Source organism: Denticeps clupeoides, chromosome 5 (genome assembly GCF_900700375.1).
Source record: "Denticeps clupeoides chromosome 5, fDenClu1.1, whole genome shotgun sequence".
Classification (NCBI taxonomy): Eukaryota; Metazoa; Chordata; class Actinopteri; order Clupeiformes; family Denticipitidae; genus Denticeps; species Denticeps clupeoides.
The window spans coordinates 31,017,224-31,038,737 of record NC_041711.1 but is presented as its reverse complement, the minus strand read 5'-3'; the positions used below and the strand labels follow the sequence as shown (position 1 = coordinate 31,038,737).

The window sequence follows — 21,514 nt, the reverse complement described above, 5'->3', positions numbered from 1 at the left end:
CAGACAGACAGATTTTCCTTTTAGGTTTTAGTTCGATTATAAGATTTTATTTATGCTGTGGATTCTCGAGCGTGCATTGAGCATTTTATCTCATTGTATCTCTATGTTTTTATGTACATGGCAGTGTAGCTACGCAAGTATTGGTGAGGCTTTATGTTTAAGTCAAGAAAAGATTGATCATTGTCTCAGATGTGCAGGGTCCATGGCCCACGTGGTTACTGACTCTGACTGCCACAGAGATGTACAGGTAGAGGTTGGGCCATGAGAAGATCTCTACCCTCACAATGTGTGATTTTCTCATGTGATCTCCACATCTCTCATGTGTCGTTTGCAAGTGTGCAGACGTAATAAGGGAAAGATATCAATGAATGGTACAACCCACCAGTCTTGTTTGTTGAGGTGACAAAGGGGGACCACAGTCTCAAATTTATTAGATAAAATAAAGGTAGATTTATTACTTCCTCTAAGTTGTTCAGTAGTTACTTACTGAACCTGACCGAACAATATTGGGTAAATTAGTTGTTCTTTAATGTCTGCTGGAGGTTCATTCTGTCTGGTGTGATCCACCTCTGATGCTGAGACTGTGTGATTGTGGTTGCATCAAGGCGCATGTGGCATTGTGTTATAATGGCGCTAACAGACCCCCGCCCCGGTCAGGTGCCTCTGTTTTTTTTTGCCTCGATTTGATTGGACACAGCTGTTTTCTTTCGGGGGGTATGGGCTGCTCCAGCCGTTTCACAGCTTGCCCCCTTTCTTCTCTCCTGTCAGCCCTGCTCGGCGGTGCAGTTCATTCAGAGCCCTTCACTCCCAGCCAGTCCGTCATTACGGCTGCAGTCACTGCAAAGGAATCTGTCTGGAGTGAGACTGGCTCTCTATCTAAACAAATTGGGTTTCTTCATGTCTGAAGCCCGATGCTTTTAGATCGGAAACCAGATTTTTTTTCTTCTTTTGGTGGAGAAAGGAGGTGGGGAAAGGGGTTCCAGGCATTTTTAATGGAACAGTGGTGAAGGGAGAGCAGTGGCCAAGTCTGAAGCTGCCACGGTGCGAGTGTTTTTCTGTCTGATTGATTCATGCTGTGTGCTTTGCCTGATAACCTGCTTCTTTTTCTCTCCTTAAATTCATCAGAAACACTGACAGGCAGCGCCGGTGTTTCGCACGATTGCTCCTGTGCTGCAAAGTTTGCCCAGATTTCAAAGTGTGTTTTGTGTGTGTGAGTGCATGTGTTTTGGTTGACAATTTATAGTCTGGTTGCTGAGGAAGGGCTTTGGGTGTTTGTGGCCTGAGTCAGTTTGACCTTTGGGTATTGAACTCTTATGTGAGCTCTCTCTTTCTCTCTCTCTTCCCTCTCTCTCTAGAAGCCACAGACTGGCCATAGAGAACTATGTGTCAGACCCAGATCCACAGGCCTTTGGTTTTGCCCAAGGTGGGTTTGGCAACCCGCAGATAGCTCAGACCTAAAGATGATGGATGAGAGTGTTTTTCTAACCTGACAGGGTTATCATTCCACTTTACTTTGAAATGCTTTTTAAAATATTTATATTGTAAAGCCTCTATACTGTTTAGATCTATGCACCACTGTAAATATCTGTTCATTAATATAGTATTCATTTACCTCAGTATGTGAAGGAATAGAGCATCTCACACTGTCACCCTCCATTCAAATTTAGTTAATTGTTTTCATCCTTTTGAAATGTATATGAAAAGGTATCCCGTAGCAACGGATATCAACAGAGGAGGGTGCTCCGGCCAGGCAGGATGGGGAAAGCCGTGGGGTTTGCTGCTTTTGGCGTGCCTCCCTGACTTCTCTGAGCAACAGTCCTGTGAAAAAGAATCAGAGCGGGAAAAAAAGAGAGTGAAAGAGAAGAAAGAAAAGAACATTCTCTAGTAGCTTCTGTCACCGGGCTATAAACTACTGCATATCTACGTTTCAGTGGTGCGCCCATCACACAAATCATCCCCTTGCACGGATATTTTTGTTCCAAAAATGACCTTCAAAATGAGCTTAAACGCTTGCATGAGTGAACTTTTCACAGTTCGATTTATTATCACGCTGTTTTTTATCGCTCGGGCCGAAGTCTGTATTCGAGATGGTGTTTGATTTCAGCACTAGAGGAGCAATTCAGTTCCTTGCAGGTGTAAAGGAGGCCAAAGGGTAGAAGAACATGTGGAAAAGACCACGCCCATTCAGAGTCTTGATGGATTGGCGGAGAGGTGTTTGCTCCAGAGGGATGTTAGTGACTAGTTGGTAATGGGATTCGATAGCATTGATCAAGTGGTCAATGTGTCTCATGGTGAGTGTGTGTTGGGGTGGTTAAGACCCTCTGCTCTTGTGGTGTTGGTGACACCATATGGTGTTTAATGGAAAAGGGCATGCAGTTGGGTGGGAAATGGATATGCAGTTAATGGTGTGCTTTAGTTGTGCTTTCGTAGCAAGATGGTTGTGTGTGTGTGTGTGTGTGTGTGTGTGTTGACACCAGGCACATACTCAGCGTCATTGATCTCTAGGTACACACAGAGAGTCCCTGTTTGAGAAGGAAAGCCTAGGGATCAAAGATAGGAGAAAATAGGAGGATGTAAAGAGAGGCATGTTTGCAAAGCTGCCTGGCAGTTACCCATAATGCACTGCCACTATTCTGCATGCTACCAAGTCTGTTTAAGACAAGAAAAAGACTCTTTGGGACAGCTGTTGTGCAGCAATTGACCCAGGGCCAGTTCAATAACGGGACATCGCCTTTCAGACGTGACGGTTATGGTGTCTTACGGCTCGCTCGGGAACCACGCATGTTTTAAATTGCAATCAGTCCCCAGACTCATAAAAGTGTCTTTTGTAACATATGCTTCAGTTCATCTTATTTCCAGTTCTGCTGCCGGTGTCATAATTCCGCTATTATGGAAAGAGAGTCCGTTTGCATTACCTCTGCATACTGGACACCAGAAGTAATTGTAGAATGTTGAAGGGCTGTCCCCTGACTATAAATTTTTATGTGAACTAATTCGTGATGATTTCTTTGGGAAGTCACATTTCTCACTTTGACAGTAAACCGCATGCTAGTGTGTCGTGGGTTTTAGAGGCATGATGTCACCGCAACCAGGCCTGCAGAAACAGACGGGTGCAAATGAGAGTCGAGAGCAATACACCGAGTGTTGGGGATAAACGTCGGTATCTGTCTACATAGTCAGGCTCCGGTCGGGCCACGTGTGGCGAGGCGTCAACGTCTCCACGTTGCATTGAACCTGCTGGATATTTATTTGAAGGCCCTCACTCCATAGAGACGTCTTATCCGACACAAGCGTTAAATCTGCAGGTGATGAAATCGCACTGCCATAACCTGGTGAGCGCATGGCTGTGATTTACAGATGACAGCATGGATTGATGTCTTCGTCTGACTGTGTGTGTGTAAACCTGCGCACGTGGGTATGTGTACCTGTGTCTGCGCGCACATTAAAGCCCTGGAACAGACCCTCAGCCACTCCCCTGTGGTTTCAGCCGCTCTGTGATGCTGGATTGATATTTCAGAGCCTCCAGATGCAGGAAAGTTATATGCTTTTTTAAAGGTGTCCGACAACTGAGGGCCAAAGCCCTTCGGGTTCAGGAACAGAGTGGTGCACGCCATACGGTTATGTCGCTCTGTCACCAGGTATTCAGAAAATCAGCTTACCCCACACAAGAGAGTCTCTGGATTATTTTTTTTTAATCATTATACATTATTCATTTTCCTGTATCATCAAATAGTATTTTGAAAATTGTTAATTTTCTAAATTTCCCTACATTTTAGTTAATAAGTAATTAAAATGAGTATGAATATGACATATGGACGAGCAAGAGGGATTTAAATGAATCGTATTTATTGCAGGATGAGCATTAATGGAGATTCAGGGTACAACAGGACACCTGTAGAGACCCTGCAGCACCTCGGTCATTCCAGAGCTCATGCGGCCCGGGCTGTAGTGGGAAGGTCTGCGGGAAGCAAGGGCTGTTTACAGACTGCCTGCGGTCATAAACGGGAAAGATGGCACCTGGTAGAGGCTCCAGCGAGATGCCTGGGGACAGGAAGAGAAACAGTTAGAGTCAGAGAGAGGCTGTGAGCCAAGCGCCGGGCTCCCTCGCTGCTGCGCTCTCCGTGAGCAAAGCCTTTTTGGATGCAAAAAGTGTGGTGTATAAATATGTTGATCTGAAAAAAAAAGAAATAAAAAATTAGATCTTATATTATATCTGACAGGGAGCAGGTGATTTAAAGAGGCAGAGCACAAATGCTGATGTCATAAATCCTATTAAACTCAGGTAGACGGCCAAATTCCCACTCAGACATTTATAATATACCCAAGTTTTTGATTGCTTCAATATGCTGCCGTCTCCCGCCATATTTTAAAGCTGAAATCTCCATCCACGTCTTATAGCCACCATATTTCCTGCCCAATATCAATTGAAAGGGTCTTTATCAGATGATCTGACTTATTTTTCCATGAACTTTCTGCATCTTTTTTATAGCATTCTTCTCAGAGCTATATGAGCTGAAGAGGAGGGTGTAATAGACTGTAGCTGGAGATTTGGACTCATATTGAGTAATAACACGGGGATGCTAAAAGAAACGATCAGATCAGTCTTTCCCTTTGACGGGCTGGTGCTGTAATATTTTGGGGTGTCCCATTGTCAGCTCGCGGTTGTTGATGAGTGTTGGAGGGGAGAGGCAAGTGCCCTGTGATCGCCGCAAATTATGCGCTGAGGTGATTAGAGAGGACCTAACCATGTAAACACCTTCCAGGGTCACCCCTGGGGACCCGCTGCTGTGCACACACCCGGCGGTCTCATGGGCCTAAGAGGAAGTGAGAGAGAGAAATTGAAGACCTGGACCATGGCTGGGAGGAAAAGGCTGATTTTTTTTTTTTGGCTATAAACAAATTAGTGCTAAATAGTACAATAGGCAAATTTTGTTTTGCTAAATTCATCTGTTCTCTTCTCTGGGGTGGAAATGTGTGGGATCAGAGGCCATTGTGTGTATTATTTTTATTTTTGCCTCACTGTCTGGTCTAAGCAGACGCTACAGGGTCTCCAGGGCCCACTCCCTCCACCTGGCAACAGCCGCAGTTCATCTGGCTGCAGGACGCATCCAAAGTCCTCCCAAAAATTCCACATCACACACTCAACCAGACACAGATGCAGGTGGACAACCTGCATCTTTTTTTCCTGCTGCTGTGGGATCTTGGCCTCATGCAGCTACGTTCTTAAGAAAGCACGTCCTGGACGCGGTCCAGTTTTATTTATTCTCTTCCGCTTTCAAGGCCGCGGGGGTCCCCGGGGGTCCACGCTGAAGCAGTAGCAGCAGCAGCCGTCCGGGGGAAACTCCTCCTCGAGTTTCAAGGCTGTGCTTATTGCCAGCGTGGCTCCATTTCTCAAGCAGGAGAGCCCCATCAGGCCACTCTCCCAATGAAAAGCCGCCACTGCTGGCACAAGGACCCCAAGATTGCAGGAAAGGAAAAATGGGCTGGTGTTACCGATGAAAAACTGGGTAAATAGAGTTGGGAGGCTCAGTTTTGACTTCCCTTCCATTTTATCCCGATGCCTTTTCTCCCATCTACCCACCCGTCCAATTCTTTCAGGCTTCCCACTTTTTTAGTAAATGCCATCTGCCGAGTTGCCCATGACCTGTCAGCATCTGGTCATTTTGGCCTAAACGGTTCATTACGGCTCATAACTGAATAAAGTGGGTGAGTTCTGTCCGTTTGCCTGTAATTGACTGGACTGTATCTGTATGCTAAGCCGGTGCGGCCCCTGGACCTAACTCAGCTCTCCGGGTGTAAGACAAGCTGAGATAGAGCCCAACTCCCTGCAGGGCTAAAGCAGCGTAGGAGGCTGCAAATTGTCCATTAAGCGTTTCTGCTGAAACCAAGAGTAGATTTGATATTGTGGGGAAACAATAAGTAATATGTACCAGGAAATTCAATTGTCTTTCTTCAGCAAGCATCAAATTCAGAGTGAAGCATCCCTTCCAAATCAATTTCGCAGGCAGTTCAAACAAGGTTACGTAGTTTTGTGCTAGAGAGGCCTATTCTACACGTTTTGCGCATGATAGGTGTTGTGCAGTTAAATATTCAGGGGTTTTGACTTGATAAGATGTATTTATTTTATAATCATTTGCAAGAATACAGCCTGATAAGAAGAATACTGCTTGATAAGAAGAGGTATATCCATGGGCTGAATATATGAATACAATGAATATATGAATACTAGAGTATCATAATGTGAGCATGTGCTCTGTGTTTTTTTGTTATTCCTCTAATTCAGACCTTTCGTTCATGGGAATCTTCATTTTGACTTGTATTCATGATAGAAGAAACACTTCAGACTCTTTTCATCAATACCTTCCAAATTAACTGCAACCTATCTAATTAGATACATTGCTTGCAATGTATGGGCTGCACAGACTGTACATGTACATGAACACGAACTGTAAATGATTTTCATAATACATTGGGCAGGTTTTGGTATAGACATAATGAGCCGTTTCAAAGTACCTGTGTTTTTGATGCCTTAAGGAAGATTAGCCTGTTATTTTTACACACACCAAAATATACTCTGTGATTGACTGCGTCTACATTTATCTGGTTTTTAAAGGGTACTTTGGTCTAAGATTAGGTTCTGTCTGTTCCCTGTACTGTTTTGGCTCCAAATTACAGGGCAACCTTTTAACAAGCTTTGCTGATCAGCGGTGACTACAGCGGTGACAGCAGTCCCACCGCATGCAAAGAACGGTTTGGTTTGAAATGAAGCCTCAGTTTAAGATGCCCACGATTCTGAAGTGAGCTGCTCCTCGGCTCCATGTAATGAACCGGCAAGGCTCTCCTCCCGAGATAACCCAATCAGGGCCCAATCACAGTCAACTTTGATTTCTCATCAGTCTTTTATCAGTGGTCAGTATGGCGACCCTTTTGACCCCTGGAGTTTTCCTGTCCCTTCTCTGTCAGCGGAAACAGGTTGGTGACATTATAAGGTGGCACGGGGATGGTGTTGTATAAATTTAGAACAAAAAGACCAACCAAAAAAAAAAATCAAGTTTAGTGAGCTGTAATAAAGAGCCAGTGTCTATTTTGGGAGGAGGGAAGGTCGTGTTTTGACACTCCACATGGGTGTGGGGATTAGAAGACGGTACCTTGGACAGCACTGGCTGCACATGCTATGCGCGGCCACACCCAGAGACAGGCAGACAGCCAGGGTGGGGCAGCAGTCTCCCAGCGCTACCGGCGTGTGTGTGTATGAGAGAAAAAGTATGTGCATATTTGTGCAATTTGTGCGAGTAGCCTGTGGCTTTAAATCCATGGCTTTGGCTCCGAAGAGCATGTCTCTCTGTCAGCTTGTCCCTTATTATTTAGTTTAATCCTTTTTTGTTCTTGCGTCAGAGGAATCTCTTCACCCACATTTTCCATGCGACTGTTTATTTTTACCCCGGCCGGACAGGTTCTTCCTGAGCACAGCTAGTCCCACGTCTGCGCGGGAGCGACAATGTGTAGGGAAGCCACAAAGATCCCCGCAAAGCTGTCAGTCAGGTCTGATCGACCAACATATCATTTGACCTTTGGCGCGCTTGCTGCAGTCCTGTATTAATTGTATACCACAGTGTGAGAACATTCAGACTTCCAAATTGAATCAGAAGAAATGAGGACCTGTCATGATCTGGACCGGCAGGGGTTACTCCGGATCCGGAGTTCGGACCGGAGTTTCATGTTTGTCCTGTGTAATGTTTCCTGATCGTGTTCACCTGGTGTATATTTATATAATTGTATAAAACTATCCTGTTCGTGTCTGTTCGCTGTCGGGTCATTGTGCGTGTAGATGTTCCCCTGTCTCGTGAAGTTTGTATTAAACCCCTGTCTTGTGATCGTGCGAATGCGTCCTCCTTCATGCCATGTCCAGCCCACCCGTGACAGGACCGTATGCAATATATGCTTTCTGCGCTCAGCCTTGATGAAGCCCGGCAACTTCTGCTGTCGAATAATGAGCAATAATGGTGTGCAATTCTGGATACTGGCTCTGCCCGTCTCTCGCAGGTTGCAACGTGGTTTGCATAAATAAGCAGAACAGTGAGTAAAGTTTGAGTAAAAAGCCCTTGAGTGTGTGGTGGTTTTATTAGCTTTATTGTAGAACGCTGAATTTACCGAGCCCATTGATAAATGTTGAATTCAAAGCAGGTCAGCAATGCATCATTGTCTTGCACTTTAGTTGTGAAGAAAACAAACTAGAAAATAGAAAAGGACAGCAGCCTCAGTGCTATGTGTGGCAGCCATAAATAACTTTATTTTATAGTTTTTGCGGTTTAACAGCCAACCGCTTCCTGTTTCAGTGGCTCTTTGGTGACATTACTACCTGCTTTCTGTTTCTTCTCAATTTTTTTTATTTTTTTTTTGCCGATGATGGTTCCACAATGGAAAATATTAGTTGATAAAGATGAAAGGAGAACAACTCTGTGGTCTATAGCAGGTGTTTTAGAAGAGGCTCGCTTTTCTGCACTTGCTGACAAGAAGACAGGAAGTGGAGTCTGTGCACTTGAAAGCAGGGTGTTCTTGTGACTTTGTGTTGCTCATGACAGTTTTTTTGTTGTTTTCTCCCTTTGACTCCGAACAACGACAGACCATCTGCTCATGCCCGTTCAGAAAGAGCAATATTAAAGTTTCATGACGTAACTGTTGTGCACTCCTGTGGCCGATGGCTGAATTTTGTTATGGGGATATTAATAACCCCTGCATGTAAATGCTTGTTTTTGCCCCGGGCGAAGGCAGGTACAAACAGCCGGCAGGGCTGGCATGCTCCCACATTTTCCACTGGGAGTTTCTCTTCAAGGAAAGTGAACCCTAATCCAGAGATTGTGTGTGTGTGTGTGTGTGTGTGTGTGTGTGTTCCTGTGGGCTCAGATGTTTATTTTTACACACGTGGAGATTCCGTTGGCGGTGAGGATTGCAACATCATGTCATTCGGTTGAAATGGCTTGGAATGAAAGCGATCTATTCCAGAGCTCATCCTTATAAAGGAACAATTGCAGCTCATTTTATTTATTTAGCCTGATAAAAAAAATAATAATAATTATATATGTATATGTATATGTGTGTATATATATATATATATAGGAGATCTAACACACAATACAACAAAACAAATAGAAATGGAAACAGATAAAAATAAAAGGAAAGATGAAAAGGCAATGGAAGACACCCTCTGTGTGTGTGTGCGTGTGAAAGCTGCCTCTGGACTGATGTTTGGGGGCAGCGAAGGGCCGATAAGGGCTGAGGTGGCATGAGGACTCCAGGGCTGGGACAGGGGACGTCTGACTTCCTGACCTGACTGCGGAGTGTCTGAGCGGTGACCTCATTGTAGAAGCGGTCCCTCTGTGGCCCCCTTTTCTGCTGCTTATCAGCAGGGCACACTGAGGAGCCGCTGTTTGCTCCAGGACACAGGACCCACAGTCTCTGCCATCCCAACTCATTTCCCCCCAGCCCCGCCAAAGCTGGCCGGCTGATAAGGGGAGGCGGGAGCCTGTCTGCGGACTGTGGGAAACGCGAGGGCACGAGAGCCGTGGGCAGCGCTGTGAGAGGCTCTTCTCCCGTTTCCAAAAAATAATGCACACGCAACATCTACGACCTTCTACCATCACCTGCTTACCATTGCGTGTCTTACAATCAGTAGTTACAGGGACAGTCCCTGGTTTATAGGCAAGTGTGTTACCAACTAGGCTAAATTCACACAGCTCCGACCTCTGGAGCAAAGCAAGTATCACTCTCGTGTCCCCTCTTTCTTCTCAGAATGTTGTCTTACTTCTTGGTCTACATACAAGCAAATGGAAGGTAGAAGATGGCAAATATGTTTTGTTGCTGGATTGATTGAAATAACACAGTTAAACTTTTGTCAGAAAGCTCCAGCATTCATATGGGTTAAAAGTGTTTTTTAGTGATGACACAAATATTAACCTGCTCTTTTCTCTGTGTTCACAGTTAATGAGATCATAAGGAACGACCTCTCCAGCATTTCTGTGCACACACATGCGTAGATGAAGCCCAACACTCCGACCAACCAAGAGGGGACCACATCAACAGGGAAGGGGGAAGGAAAAGAAAATCCCGTCCATGTGTCCCAATCCCAAACAGCAATCCTGAGACTTTCCTCCAGAATGAAGTTCATTTCATGGAGAAGCCCTGGCTCCTGACCTCTAGCGATGGGCTGCCTAAAGACACTGATGGTGACGATCACTGAATGTCACCCGTGGGACAAAAAAAAAAAGCCCAAAAAAAAATTAAAAATGAAAAGAAAAGCCTTAATTTTGATGAGGTGTAAATAGCAACTGCTTTCTCTTGCCTTAAAATAACAAAACAATCGCTCTTCCATGGACCAAGACTTCTGTAAGACCTTCTTTTTCAGTCATGCTTCCTCTGTTTCTGTGTGTGAGAGAGAATGTGTGCGTATGCTGGAATAGCATCGACCAGCTATAGTGTGGCCTTACAGCATACCCAATTCAGGATGTAATCACAGTCCCTGGTCTCATTTCAACCAGTTTTTATATATATATATATATATATCTTTTTTTTAATAATTCTGTTTACATGAGCTACTAAATGGCTGGAAACGTGTGGAACATGTGTGTATAGAACTTAGAACTTTTTTAAGAATCCTGTTGTTCATTTATATAAAATGAGACGTCTGTAGTGCTCTTTGTAAAACTGCGCTTGTCGTGCTGTAAATTTGAGCGTCTGACGTAGCCGCCTCGCACTTAGAGTTGCTTCTGCTCAGCTGCATTTCCCACACAGTCCAGCTCTAGCTGAATCTGTTCCATTCTTCATTCATTCACTTCTCGTTCGGATGCAACCCTCCTTAGTGCCTGTGATCGATCAGCACAGGACTGAATGAAAATTCAATCGATTCAAAGCAGTAGGACAATCAGAACGAATGACAATCACACATTTCATGTGGAAATGATATCAGTATCAGCCACGCCTTGCTGTTATTTGACCCAACCAGCATCAACACCTAGCTTTTTAGTGGGTTTTTAACAATGGTTTTATTACCTGCTGAAGGATAACTGGCCGTGACTATTTCACGTGGCCACGATTGGGTTAATATTTATAGCAATTTGTATCTGGGTGTATAATCGAATTGGGCAATAATCTGGTGATACCAAAGAAGTGTCTTGAAATTGTGAATGCAGATTTTGCTGTTGGTAGAGACCAACACTGAGCTAGACATCGTCCCCCAACGAGGCATTCTGACCTTTCTTTACACGCGATGCTTTACGCTGTTGTTATATCAATGTCTTTCTAAAGCATGCACTTAATGCGGATGCTAGAAGTAGTTATGATTTTAGTTTATTATACCTTTGCCAGCTCCAGACATACACTGAGAGCGCGACTCTCCACCTGTAGAGTAGAAATGCATGGTTATGGCGAAAGATTTCTTTCTTCTTGTGCCTTACTCTCCGTTGTCTCAGCTCAAATATGATTGTAATCCCAGTCCCCCTTGCCCAGGCACACAGTGAAATATTTCTTCTTTAATATGAAATATTTATAGAAATGTTTTGTTTTATGTATTCAATATGCATTCTACAAAGACTAATGAATAAACACAATTATTTAAAAAAACAGCATGATTGTGTTCATTTTATTTTTAAAGTTCTTTTTGTGGTTTCATGCCAGCATAAGCGTACATGGGTGGCGCGGTGCCGTTGTTGTGCAAGTTCTGTAATACGGTGAAAGGTGGTGCGGAGATGACGAGCTGGTGTTCATGGGAGAGGCTGTCAGGGGACTCTCCTGTGTACCACCTGTCTATCCTGCAGTCTTTTTCCATCCAGCTAAATTCTGAAACTGCCATTGCTATGGTGACAGAAGGCAGGTCTGGGCGCTGCTCCTATCGCACACCCACAGCATTCCAAAAATAACGCCGGCTCTGAAAAAAATCAGTCACGCCCCGTTTTCCTGCCACCGGCTCTCCCACCTAGATTTGTCAAGCTACGTATATTACGTACTATTTTCCACATCTATTCTCCCCCCTTGTTTTGTTTTAGTGGCACTTGCCATTCAATATCAACATATTTTCTATATTTTTTGGAAAAAATGTGCGGTTTAGTGACTCCAACAATGACTTCAGTGCAATAATGACTTTACTATCAAACCAAGAACCGATGACACCAGACCCTGAACAGATGACTTTGATCAGCAGAGGAAGGGCCGCATCTGATTTCTTCCTGGGATCTGCATGGCCCAGGTGGCTATAGGGCAGAGCCACGTCTTTGCTGTCACACAGCGCGTTCACCTTTTAAAAGGACCTTAAAAGTTGCTTTAAAAGGTATCCAGATGTCCTGGAAAGATCCGCACTCTGCTTCATTTTCCATCTGTAGCTATTCAACTGACCCTTTTCTTTGGCAGGGGTGGAAGCAGGGAGATTGAGTGTGTATGGTAACAATGCAGCTGAAAATGAATGGGATTTTGAACGATACAGACTGAAGGGACCCAAATGGGATAACTGGGATCACGTTGTTCTGATGAACGTTGAATTGATGTGCTGTGCGCTCCTCGTCCATTTCACAGCGCTCACAAAATGTAAACTCAAAAAGCATCAAGCAGCAACAGATGCTCTGAAGGGTGAAATGTGTTCAGTCGTTCAGACGGGCCGCCCGCAGGAATATGGCAGTGGTGTGCGTTTGTGTGCGTATGTATGTATGAGGCTCTGAGAGGCGAGAAGGAGACATTTACACGAGCCTTTAAGCCATCTCTTCACTCAGTCACTCACAACTGACACTGATTTCCCTGTAAAGATCCGGAGAGCGAATATCCGTCTATTCATTCTAATGATCGCTCATTATTGACTGGCACCGGGGCGGGGGCGTGCTGGAATAATTATCTTTTCTTTTTTTTTTAAAATGTGGCATCCTAACTGACTGTATAATAGCCAGAAAGGCCCCTCTAATGGACGACTGGTGTGACCCTGGGCTGACCTGTCCAATGCACAAGGCCCATTTCCATGGGGACAAGAGAGAGTTTGATGCCAAAGATCAAACCACCAGCACCAGGCCCAGTCTTTCTGCTGGACACATCTGTACAGGAAGCACAAATAAGCCTGACACACCTATAGTTCCCACGTCCTGTCATCCAAAACATTCTGTCCTCTATGACAATTCAATTTTTAATACTGTTCAAGCCTCTTGACCCTCCTTCCGTACGAATCACAGAAGACCCACAAGGAAGCGCCTTCAAATTTGCAGTGCAGTAAACATCGAGGTATTTCCTACCCTGACCACAGCCTTCGGACATCCAGGTTTATATAAATCCCTGCAGCTTTCGTGTAGCACGCTGCACGTCCTGAGGAGCAGATTATTGGGTTACCAGAAGCTGGGCTTCTGTGTGTGTGTGTGTGTGTGTGTGTGTGTGTGTGTGCGTGTGTCAGAGAGAGATTTTAGGAAACTGGATTTAGATTTTATAGATGTGTGTGTTTATGTACCAGACTGTGCTTGCCTGTTTTTCATAAGTGTGTGAGCGTGTGTGTGTGTGTGTGTGTGTGTGTGTGAGAGAGAGAGAGAGAGAGAGAGAGAGCAGCTCGTTAAATACTTTTTCTTAAAAAAATTACAACCATTTATCTGCAATAAACTGTTATTTTTTATTAAGATAAAGGAGGAGAACACCCAGCATTAGAGCACGTGCAACAGAATTAGGGAACGTATCCAGTTATTTTCTTGAGGCAGTTCATTGAAATATCATCACAGAAAGACATAAACACATACAAATACTCTTAACCACTGATTTTAAATCATTTTCAGCAGCCAACAAATTCATATATATATTTTAATGTAGTTTATGTTAATGTCTTTCAAAAAAAGTCTCATGTTCAGTTCAAATGATCAGGGGGTAAATGACTGCTGTGTATGTGCTGTGTGTGTTTTGTGATGCTATAATAAAATGTGTTTTGTTGGTGTTTTGTATTTGCTAACTTAAATAATTTACATAGATGCCTTGAGTTAATTAAGGTTTACAACATTAATGGAAAAAATGAGTGCATGTGCTTTATAACGTGTGTGTGTGTGTGTGCATTTGGCCAGAACTCTCCCATCTCTGGTTGCACCGTTGACCTTTCTGTTGGGCACTGAGGGCTATTGTGCCCAGTGCCGATATGGAACTGGGAGATCATGCTGAGTGCATTGATGGGAATCTGCTCACCCCACAAATCAGATATTAACCACAAAAGCATCTGAGGGCTTACATAGATTTTCTGCCACTTTTTTTTTTTTTTTTTTTTTAACATGAGTGGATTGAGTGTGTGTGTGTGTGTGTGTTTATGCAAGTGTCTGTCCACTTATTTAAAAGAAGGGTTCCAAGCAACATAATTTCATTTTCAAGCGCACCATCACTAAACACCTCATAGCCAGCATGAGGGGATCTTACAGTATTACAGAGCAGCAGTATCCAGAGTTAGAGGTCAGAAAGTGAGCTCATCCTCATTCCTAAAGTTTCAAAAGCAGGACATGACACAATCATATAAATAATAACGTATGGCAGGCGGCCTATGGAATCCATATGTTTCCATCTGACAAAGAGATGATAGTGTTGAGCACCAGTGTGTAAAATGGTTCATTTACACCATGCAAGAGCTTCACTTCTGAAATCCACATGGCTCATAAAAGCTCACATTTTTCTTCCTCTGATACCCAAATGTGCTTACGCTGCCTTTGCAAGGATATACATTAATTTGGAGATATTTTTGGTCTTTTCTGTGTGCTTAGTTTTCCAGCCACCTCCAGGGTTTACCAGACAGCCGAATGTGCAGCCAGGGGATGGCTGATTACATAACTGCAGACGAGACCTGATTGTTTCTGGCTTTTCCACAAAACCTAATCATTCTCTGCATTCCTTAAACCAGCGTCGGGCCATTAAAGTGCTAGGATTTCCCCTCATGTGTTTTAAATTGAAATTACGATCACAAGCGTCTGACTTAAGCAAACGAGCAGACAGGAGGGAGAGAGGAAGAAGGTAGTGGAACGGAGAGGCTCCGGGTACACAGTAGCCCCGTCATTAGTAGGCTCATATTAATACCTCCACTTCTGGTGTTGAACACCGCGAAGGGGCAGGCAGGCCTTACACAATGCTACAAAAAAAAAAAAAAAAAAAACAGAACGTGCCGTGATTGAGCGTGCTGCGTGTGAGACTCGGCCTGATGATGAACGCAGATGTACGTCGGGGCCAGTGGGGATCTGAATCAGGCTTTGTGGTTGCGGCCTTCCCCCCGCAGGAAGACTGGTGGAGCCACACAACTGCTTAGGTAAAACAAGATAAGTCAGTCTGGCCGGGGGGAAATGCTCCAGACATGACTCCAGCAGCAGGAGGAAATACCCTTGGGTGATGCATCAACCCTTTGCAGAAATAACGGGTGCAGAAGAAGTAAAAGAGGGATCTCAAAACTACTCCACCGGAAGTGGAACTGTTGTTCATGCAGACTAATCATTTTTTCAACCCCCCTCGGGATGGCATCAGAGGCATGGTTTCCATCATTTCTATCCAGGTGTAACAAAAATATGACACCTTTAAAAACACTGAACGCTAAATACTAAGCATATATTCATTTCAATACTGAAAAGTTCATTTTAGTAATGACAACATTGATAGAACATCAAAAGCAATTTTACAAAAAGCATTTTTTAATATGCACACAGCTTTCTCATAGTATATGAATAATTATTGCATTTGAAAATCAATTTTATTTTCAGACCGAAATCAGAAAATGTTGCAAAATAGGAGTAATACTCTTGCCTGACATATGAAACGTTGGTGGAGGAGGATTTTTACCCCAACTACAAGAAAGGCATAGACTGACGCCTAGTGGATTGTTGTGGAGTGTGCGCCGGAGCTGAGCTGCAAAGTCCCAAGAAGCTTTACACCACATTGATGCGTCAGTTACACACAAAAAAAGTGTGTGAGTGTGCAGTGCGTGTGCGGTGCGTGTGTACAAACCCTTCTTCTTACTTTCAGAAGGTGAAAACACTGTAGCATGCAAAGAAAACCCATTTCTCGTGTGGTTCAAAATGAACCAAAGTGATAGCTTTATTCACATTTGGCCAAAATATACAATAAATAAAAAAATATACATGTGTGCAACCACAGTAGTATTAATTTAAAAAAAAAAAAACAAAAAAAAAACAAGCACACAGATGGTTGTAAACCACATTTTTCAAATCATTACTTTAAAAAGATGTAACAACACAATAAATTAAGGCACGCTTCCTTAATTTAGGTAACAGTATGTACAGTAATTTCAGAAGCTGTGAATAGTGTGATAAATGCTGCTTTAAAATCTGTATTTTAAATACAATTGTACTTAAACGGAGTGAATATGTGCTAAACAAATATGTTGTCTCTTGTTCTTCTCAGTCTCAGTCAAGAACAATTAAGGTGAAGTCTAAGATCAATTTCATAACCTTTGGTGATCTTTTTTTCTGTTTTGTGCTTGAAACCTTGTCTGTAGATTATTACTCAAAGTGCATTATTCAAATACACTTTGTGTTACACGGATCTCCCGATGTGAAGAGTCCATACACGCTGACCAGAGGAAACATGGCCATGGCCCCGATCATGGAGCCCAGCTGCACCACAGCTCCACACCACACGAGGGCGCTGTGGCCCTCATCCCGAAGAATCACCCCAATGATCACCTTCACGTAGGACAGGACAAGGACGAACAGCACCCAGGCAATGACCTGCAATAGGTCAAGCGGAAATGATTACTGATGTTATGATGATTAAAACTAAATAAAAACCATTACCACTGTTAATAGTTTGTACCTATCTGTCTCAGAATTATAAGCATTATTTCATGTTTAATAATAGAATATAATAAATAAAAGAGTGACACTTACAATAAGTGCTGTTCCCAAAGAACTGTGGACTAGTGGTGGACAGGGGCTCAAAGCAGCGACTGCCATGATGTAGGATGCAAACGCAGAGCCAAGCGCCGTGAGCGCACCCATCAACACCAGGGATCTAAAAGTAATAAGAAAAAGCATATTCCACTTTCCTCCGAATTCTTGTGATTCATCAGTGTTCACTTGGCTATAGACATGTTTGACTGAAAAAAAGTGATTAAGGTAATTAGTCGCAATGCAAAATCTATGTTGTTCAGCGACACCGGCGACCAACAGGGCAAAATGTTCCCTACATGGAAAGCAAAGTGATTGTCATTGTGAAGCACAGCAACAAAATGTGTCCTCTGCTTTTAACCCATCGCCCTTGGTGGGCAGCCATGACAGGCGGGTCGGGATTCGAACCGGCAACCTTCCGTTTAGGGCAGATTCCTTAACCGCTAGGCCACCACTGCCCCATGAGTGAGTGAGTTGAGTCCTTTCGAGGTACAGGGCCATTAAATGAATTATCTGAAAAAAGTTCTGAAAAAGCCTCACCTGATGGGCATGTACATGGCGATGAGGCAGGCCGCAGGGTTGGCCACAGCAGCCATGGTGGCTCCCAGGTGGTACGCCTGGTTCCCATAGGGCAGGCAGGAGTAGGACTGAACTGAGGGCAGCACCGCATTGGTCAGTGCATTAACCCAGGCCAGGACCACAAATATGAACACCACCTGCGGATATCGGTACGTTCCCTTGCCAAAGCTGCTGAGGGGCTCTTTGTCCTCAAGTCCCGGGGTGTGACCAAGCATGGGCTTCTGTTCAGGGACTGAGGTCTGCAGCGGCAATTCTGGCCCACCTTTCCGCACCACCCCATTAAGGTAGCGTTCGCTCTTCTGTTCAAGGAGAACGGCAGGGTGGAGATTCAGCATGCAGAAGGCTCCTAAGCACACCGCCATCATGGCACTGAGGAACAGGAAGAAAACCTGGGCCGAGAACCTAGCGGGCTGGTAGTGGGCCTGGAGCTCATGGGTCCAACTGGAGTTTTCCAGGGTGCCATTCCTGAGCTCAGTGGCATTGAGACAGCGAACCACTCCCACTCCCTGGATCAGAGCCACCAGCGCAGGGACCAGACCACTGAGTCCCTCCCCCACAAAATATGTGGTGAGATACTGAGATGGCAGCCTCATCATGAAAGGCAAGAAGGTGACGGAGGAGGTGCAGTCTACTATGGACAGGAGGAAGCTGAGGACCAGCAGGGCCACACTGTGCGCAACGCTCCCCACAGCCATGGTGTGCTTCCAGAGGAAGGCCAGGAGGAACGTGGCCACCATGCCCAGCACAACAATACCGCCAATGACGGGCCGCTCATCCAGACTGCCTGGGCGGAAGCGGTGCATGAGCGTGACAAACAGCGGGCCAACGTTGGCCATCTGGATGATGATGGTGAGGTAGGAGGGCAGGTACCAGCCCTCAGGGATTTCTGGGACAATTAGAGGCAATTCCACCCACATCCCATTAATGGCCACCCAGGAGCCTATGCCAAAGAGGCAGGCCAGCACGTGGGTTAGCATTGGCATGGGTGCTGGGTATAGTATTGTTCTGCTCTCAGTCATGCTCTGTTAAGAATCTGAAATCCAAAAAGCAGAAGTAGTTTATTATCAATCACCATCATTCATGCTCACTCAGCTTCACCTTCAAAAAAGGAACACAAAATTTACACATTTCACACTTCACCCTGTGCTTACCTGGTATAAATGTGTGCCACAAATATACTTAAGAGGGTCACAGAAAGGGCATGTGACCTTTCACACAGAAACACACTGCTCTAAAAGCAGCCCCGCGACATACACAGTCTAATCATGAACACAAGAACACCTTCATTTCCGCTCAGCACAAGAGCTTCAGTTCCTGATTTTGTAGATCTACCTCCGGCAGCTTCTGTCATCAGCTGTCAGAGCCAAGACCATGTGAAGAGCAGTAATAATATACCGGAACGTTCACCTTTCTACCACACATGCACACACACACACACACACACACGCTCAAAAGCCAACCTTGTGATTCCTCTTCCTGACCCTGAGTGCTCCCACGAGGAACTTCCCTCTCCATTGTGATTACTGCATTCTCAGAGTTACATCAGCCAGCATGTGAGTGAGTGAGTGTGTGTGTGGATGTGTGTATCCACCCCCCAACTTAGTGGTCCCAGTGCACTGGACGCCAGATTTACTTGTCCCACGTCCCCATGGAGCTGCTCAAAAAAAAAAAAAAACAGCCATCCATGTGCTCGGCTCTGTCCTTCCTGGCCGCAGTGAGGGCGAAAGAGAAGCCGGCGGAGTGGAGGAGGAGGGGCAGGCCTGAGCCAATCTGGATCCTCTTTACTCTGCCCCTCCTTTCACCAGCCTATCGAAGCCAAGCGCACTGCGAGGAAGGAGGTGTTGCATGTGTGCTGTGCAGGCAGTGGCAGAGCAGATGCATCAGTTTCCGTCTGCCGGAGGACAGACGCACTTATGGTCTCATGCTAAATTCAGGTTCCACAGAGTCTGTCTGGTGAACTGCATCTAGCTTAGTATTCCATAGTATTTTCACACAAAAAACACACACCCTAACATGCAATTAACATCAAGCCTGAATATGGAAATGTTGTATAATTGCTGTGTAATTCATCAATTTATCACAGCCCACACCAACAAGGAGCAGGAAATACTTAATATTTACACCATCAGTCAAAAGTTTGTATCTACCTACTCTGTGGCAGTTATGGAGACTACGGTGGAGTCATTTTGAGGATTAACATGATTGAATGATAAGAAAGTGTTCACCATAAGCCATCAAAGTTGTCTACCTTAATGTGGTGGAGAGGTAAATGCTGCCTTCACAGCAAAAGCTCCCTGCTTTGGGAGACTCAACATATTCAACTTTTTGCTTTGTTTGCTACTTTTGTTTATTACATAACCCCATGTGTTATTTCATACTCCTGAGTTTGTCGTTTTTTTGAAAGAGTCCAAACTTTTGACCAGAAGTGTATTTCACAGAAGACCCAGGTTCAAATCCCACTTACTACCATTGTGTCCCTGAGCAAGACACTTAACCCTGAGTTGCTCCAGGGGGGGACTGTCCCTCCAACTACTGATTGTAAGTCGCTCTGGATAAGGGCGTCTGGAATTTGCCTTAAATATAAATGTAGATGACCATCATTAACTCTCTATGTTAATATATTTGAAGATACCACACTCTACATGGAATAAATTTTGCACATACAGCAAGATGTACATAGAATAACAGAATAAATCTCTCCATGAAACTCTCCATAAAACACATTTGTTTTAGCTAATTGTCATTTGAGAAATTCTTGTTGGCTTGGTTGGTTACCAGGATGAGACAACATTAACAAAAGCACTCGGCCGCCCACTCACTCGTGTGATGCAGAGAAGGTCCTGGAGGCTGGGTCCAGTCAGGAAGAAAAAGTTCCAGAGCACAGAGCACGGTCAGAAGCAGAATGGCTACGACTTCAGCAGAGTGTGGGAAGGTGGGTGTGTCCTGATCAGCCAACCAAAAGATAGCTTTTGACATCACCTTGTGATTTCTAACATCGGGGGGTGTTATTGTTCTGGATAACTTACTTGGTAAATGAATTGGTCTGATGCTTGTCCTGGTGGTACACTTCATAACACACCCAGAAGCTATATTAATACAATCTGTGCTGGTTTCAGGTCATGGGCTAAACATGTACATGGTATATGGTGTCCAAACATCCTGACCTGGATAAGTCTGAAACATGTCTGAGCATGCTGACTTGTTCCGTTCATTAGCAAGCATTAACAGGACTTAAGTTAATGTGTTCTGAGTGCCAGATTTTTCACTGGGACTCTTGCTGGGTAAAGATCAGACCTCATTCCTTTTCAACCCATTTTGCTTCAGTGTTCAGATTACATTTGTTTGAGTTATAGAGAGATTGTATTATTCTTAAATCATGAAGCATGCTCTGAAAGGGGTAGGGAGTAATGGACACCAAAATCACACTGAAAGCACCGTTTCAAAAGCACAAACTTGTGGCCACCAGCTGACCCTGGATGCTGAGTATTTATGGTGAGACATAATAATTAATAGAGCTGACTAAGCTCCGGAGCTGTTCAGGGAGTAAAGACCTCTAAAGAAGCAAGACACAACACTATCTCTCATTGGAATGAAAACAAAGAAGTGATTCAACCTGCCTTTATACTGATTTGTTTGCATGGTTCTTTTTCTAACCTTGGAATGTTAGACAAACGGCAAGTCGATCTGCCCGTTTCATCAACAGTTCAATGAAGGATACACTTTTTGATCAAATTTCCACAATGTTTCTATGATATCTATTCTTTCTTAACCAAAGCAATGTCTATAGACACTGCTGGGACTTGACCCTGGACAAACGCCTCTTTCTTGTGAGGCAAATTTACTCTCAACCTTTGTCTTGGTTGAGGTCCAGGTCACTACCGCACAGTCTGGAGTGTTTGTGTAAATCTAGTATTCAGTGTAGTGACTTCCTATATCATTGATAAAATCAGGGTGAGCCTGATTAATCACTTTCACAGACGGATCTCGTCCTTTGTTCAGCCTGTGGTTCTGTGACAATGACAAAGGTCAATCACTCGCCAGGGAGTAGAGGACGGGAAAAA

The 21,514-nt window shown here is 44.4% G+C and overlaps 2 protein-coding genes across 5 annotated transcripts in view; one reads left to right on the top strand and one right to left on the bottom strand.

The window, feature by feature from the left end:
- LOC114789961 (nuclear factor of activated T-cells, cytoplasmic 1-like) overlaps positions 1-10,303 on the top strand; it is a 49,247-nt gene extending 38,944 nt beyond the window's left edge. For all 3 annotated transcript variants that reach the window (XM_028979467.1, XM_028979465.1, XM_028979466.1), the window contains one exon: positions 9,979-10,303. In XM_028979467.1, the coding sequence (XP_028835300.1) occupies positions 9,979-10,034 (56 nt within the window). In that variant the 3' untranslated portion in view covers positions 10,035-10,303. The remainder of the gene's footprint in view (positions 1-9,978) is intronic.
- Positions 10,304-16,295: 5,992 nt separating this feature from the next.
- On the bottom strand, positions 16,296-20,366 carry slc52a3-2b (solute carrier family 52 member 3-2b). 2 transcript variants are annotated; one of them, XM_028980933.1, is made up of 4 exons: positions 20,273-20,366; positions 17,415-18,486; positions 16,875-16,998; positions 16,296-16,715 (listed from the first exon to the last, which is right to left on the bottom strand). In XM_028980933.1, the coding sequence occupies exons 2-4, from the start codon at positions 18,470-18,472 to the stop codon at positions 16,506-16,508; spliced, it is 1,392 nt and encodes a 463-aa protein (XP_028836766.1). In that variant the 5' UTR covers positions 18,473-18,486; positions 20,273-20,366; the 3' UTR covers positions 16,296-16,505. The 2 variants fall into 2 exon arrangements, with proteins under 2 accessions (XP_028836766.1, XP_028836765.1); XM_028980932.1 differs by lacking the exon at positions 20,273-20,366 and adding an exon at positions 18,914-19,090.
- Between the last annotated feature and the right edge of the window lie 1,148 nt (positions 20,367-21,514).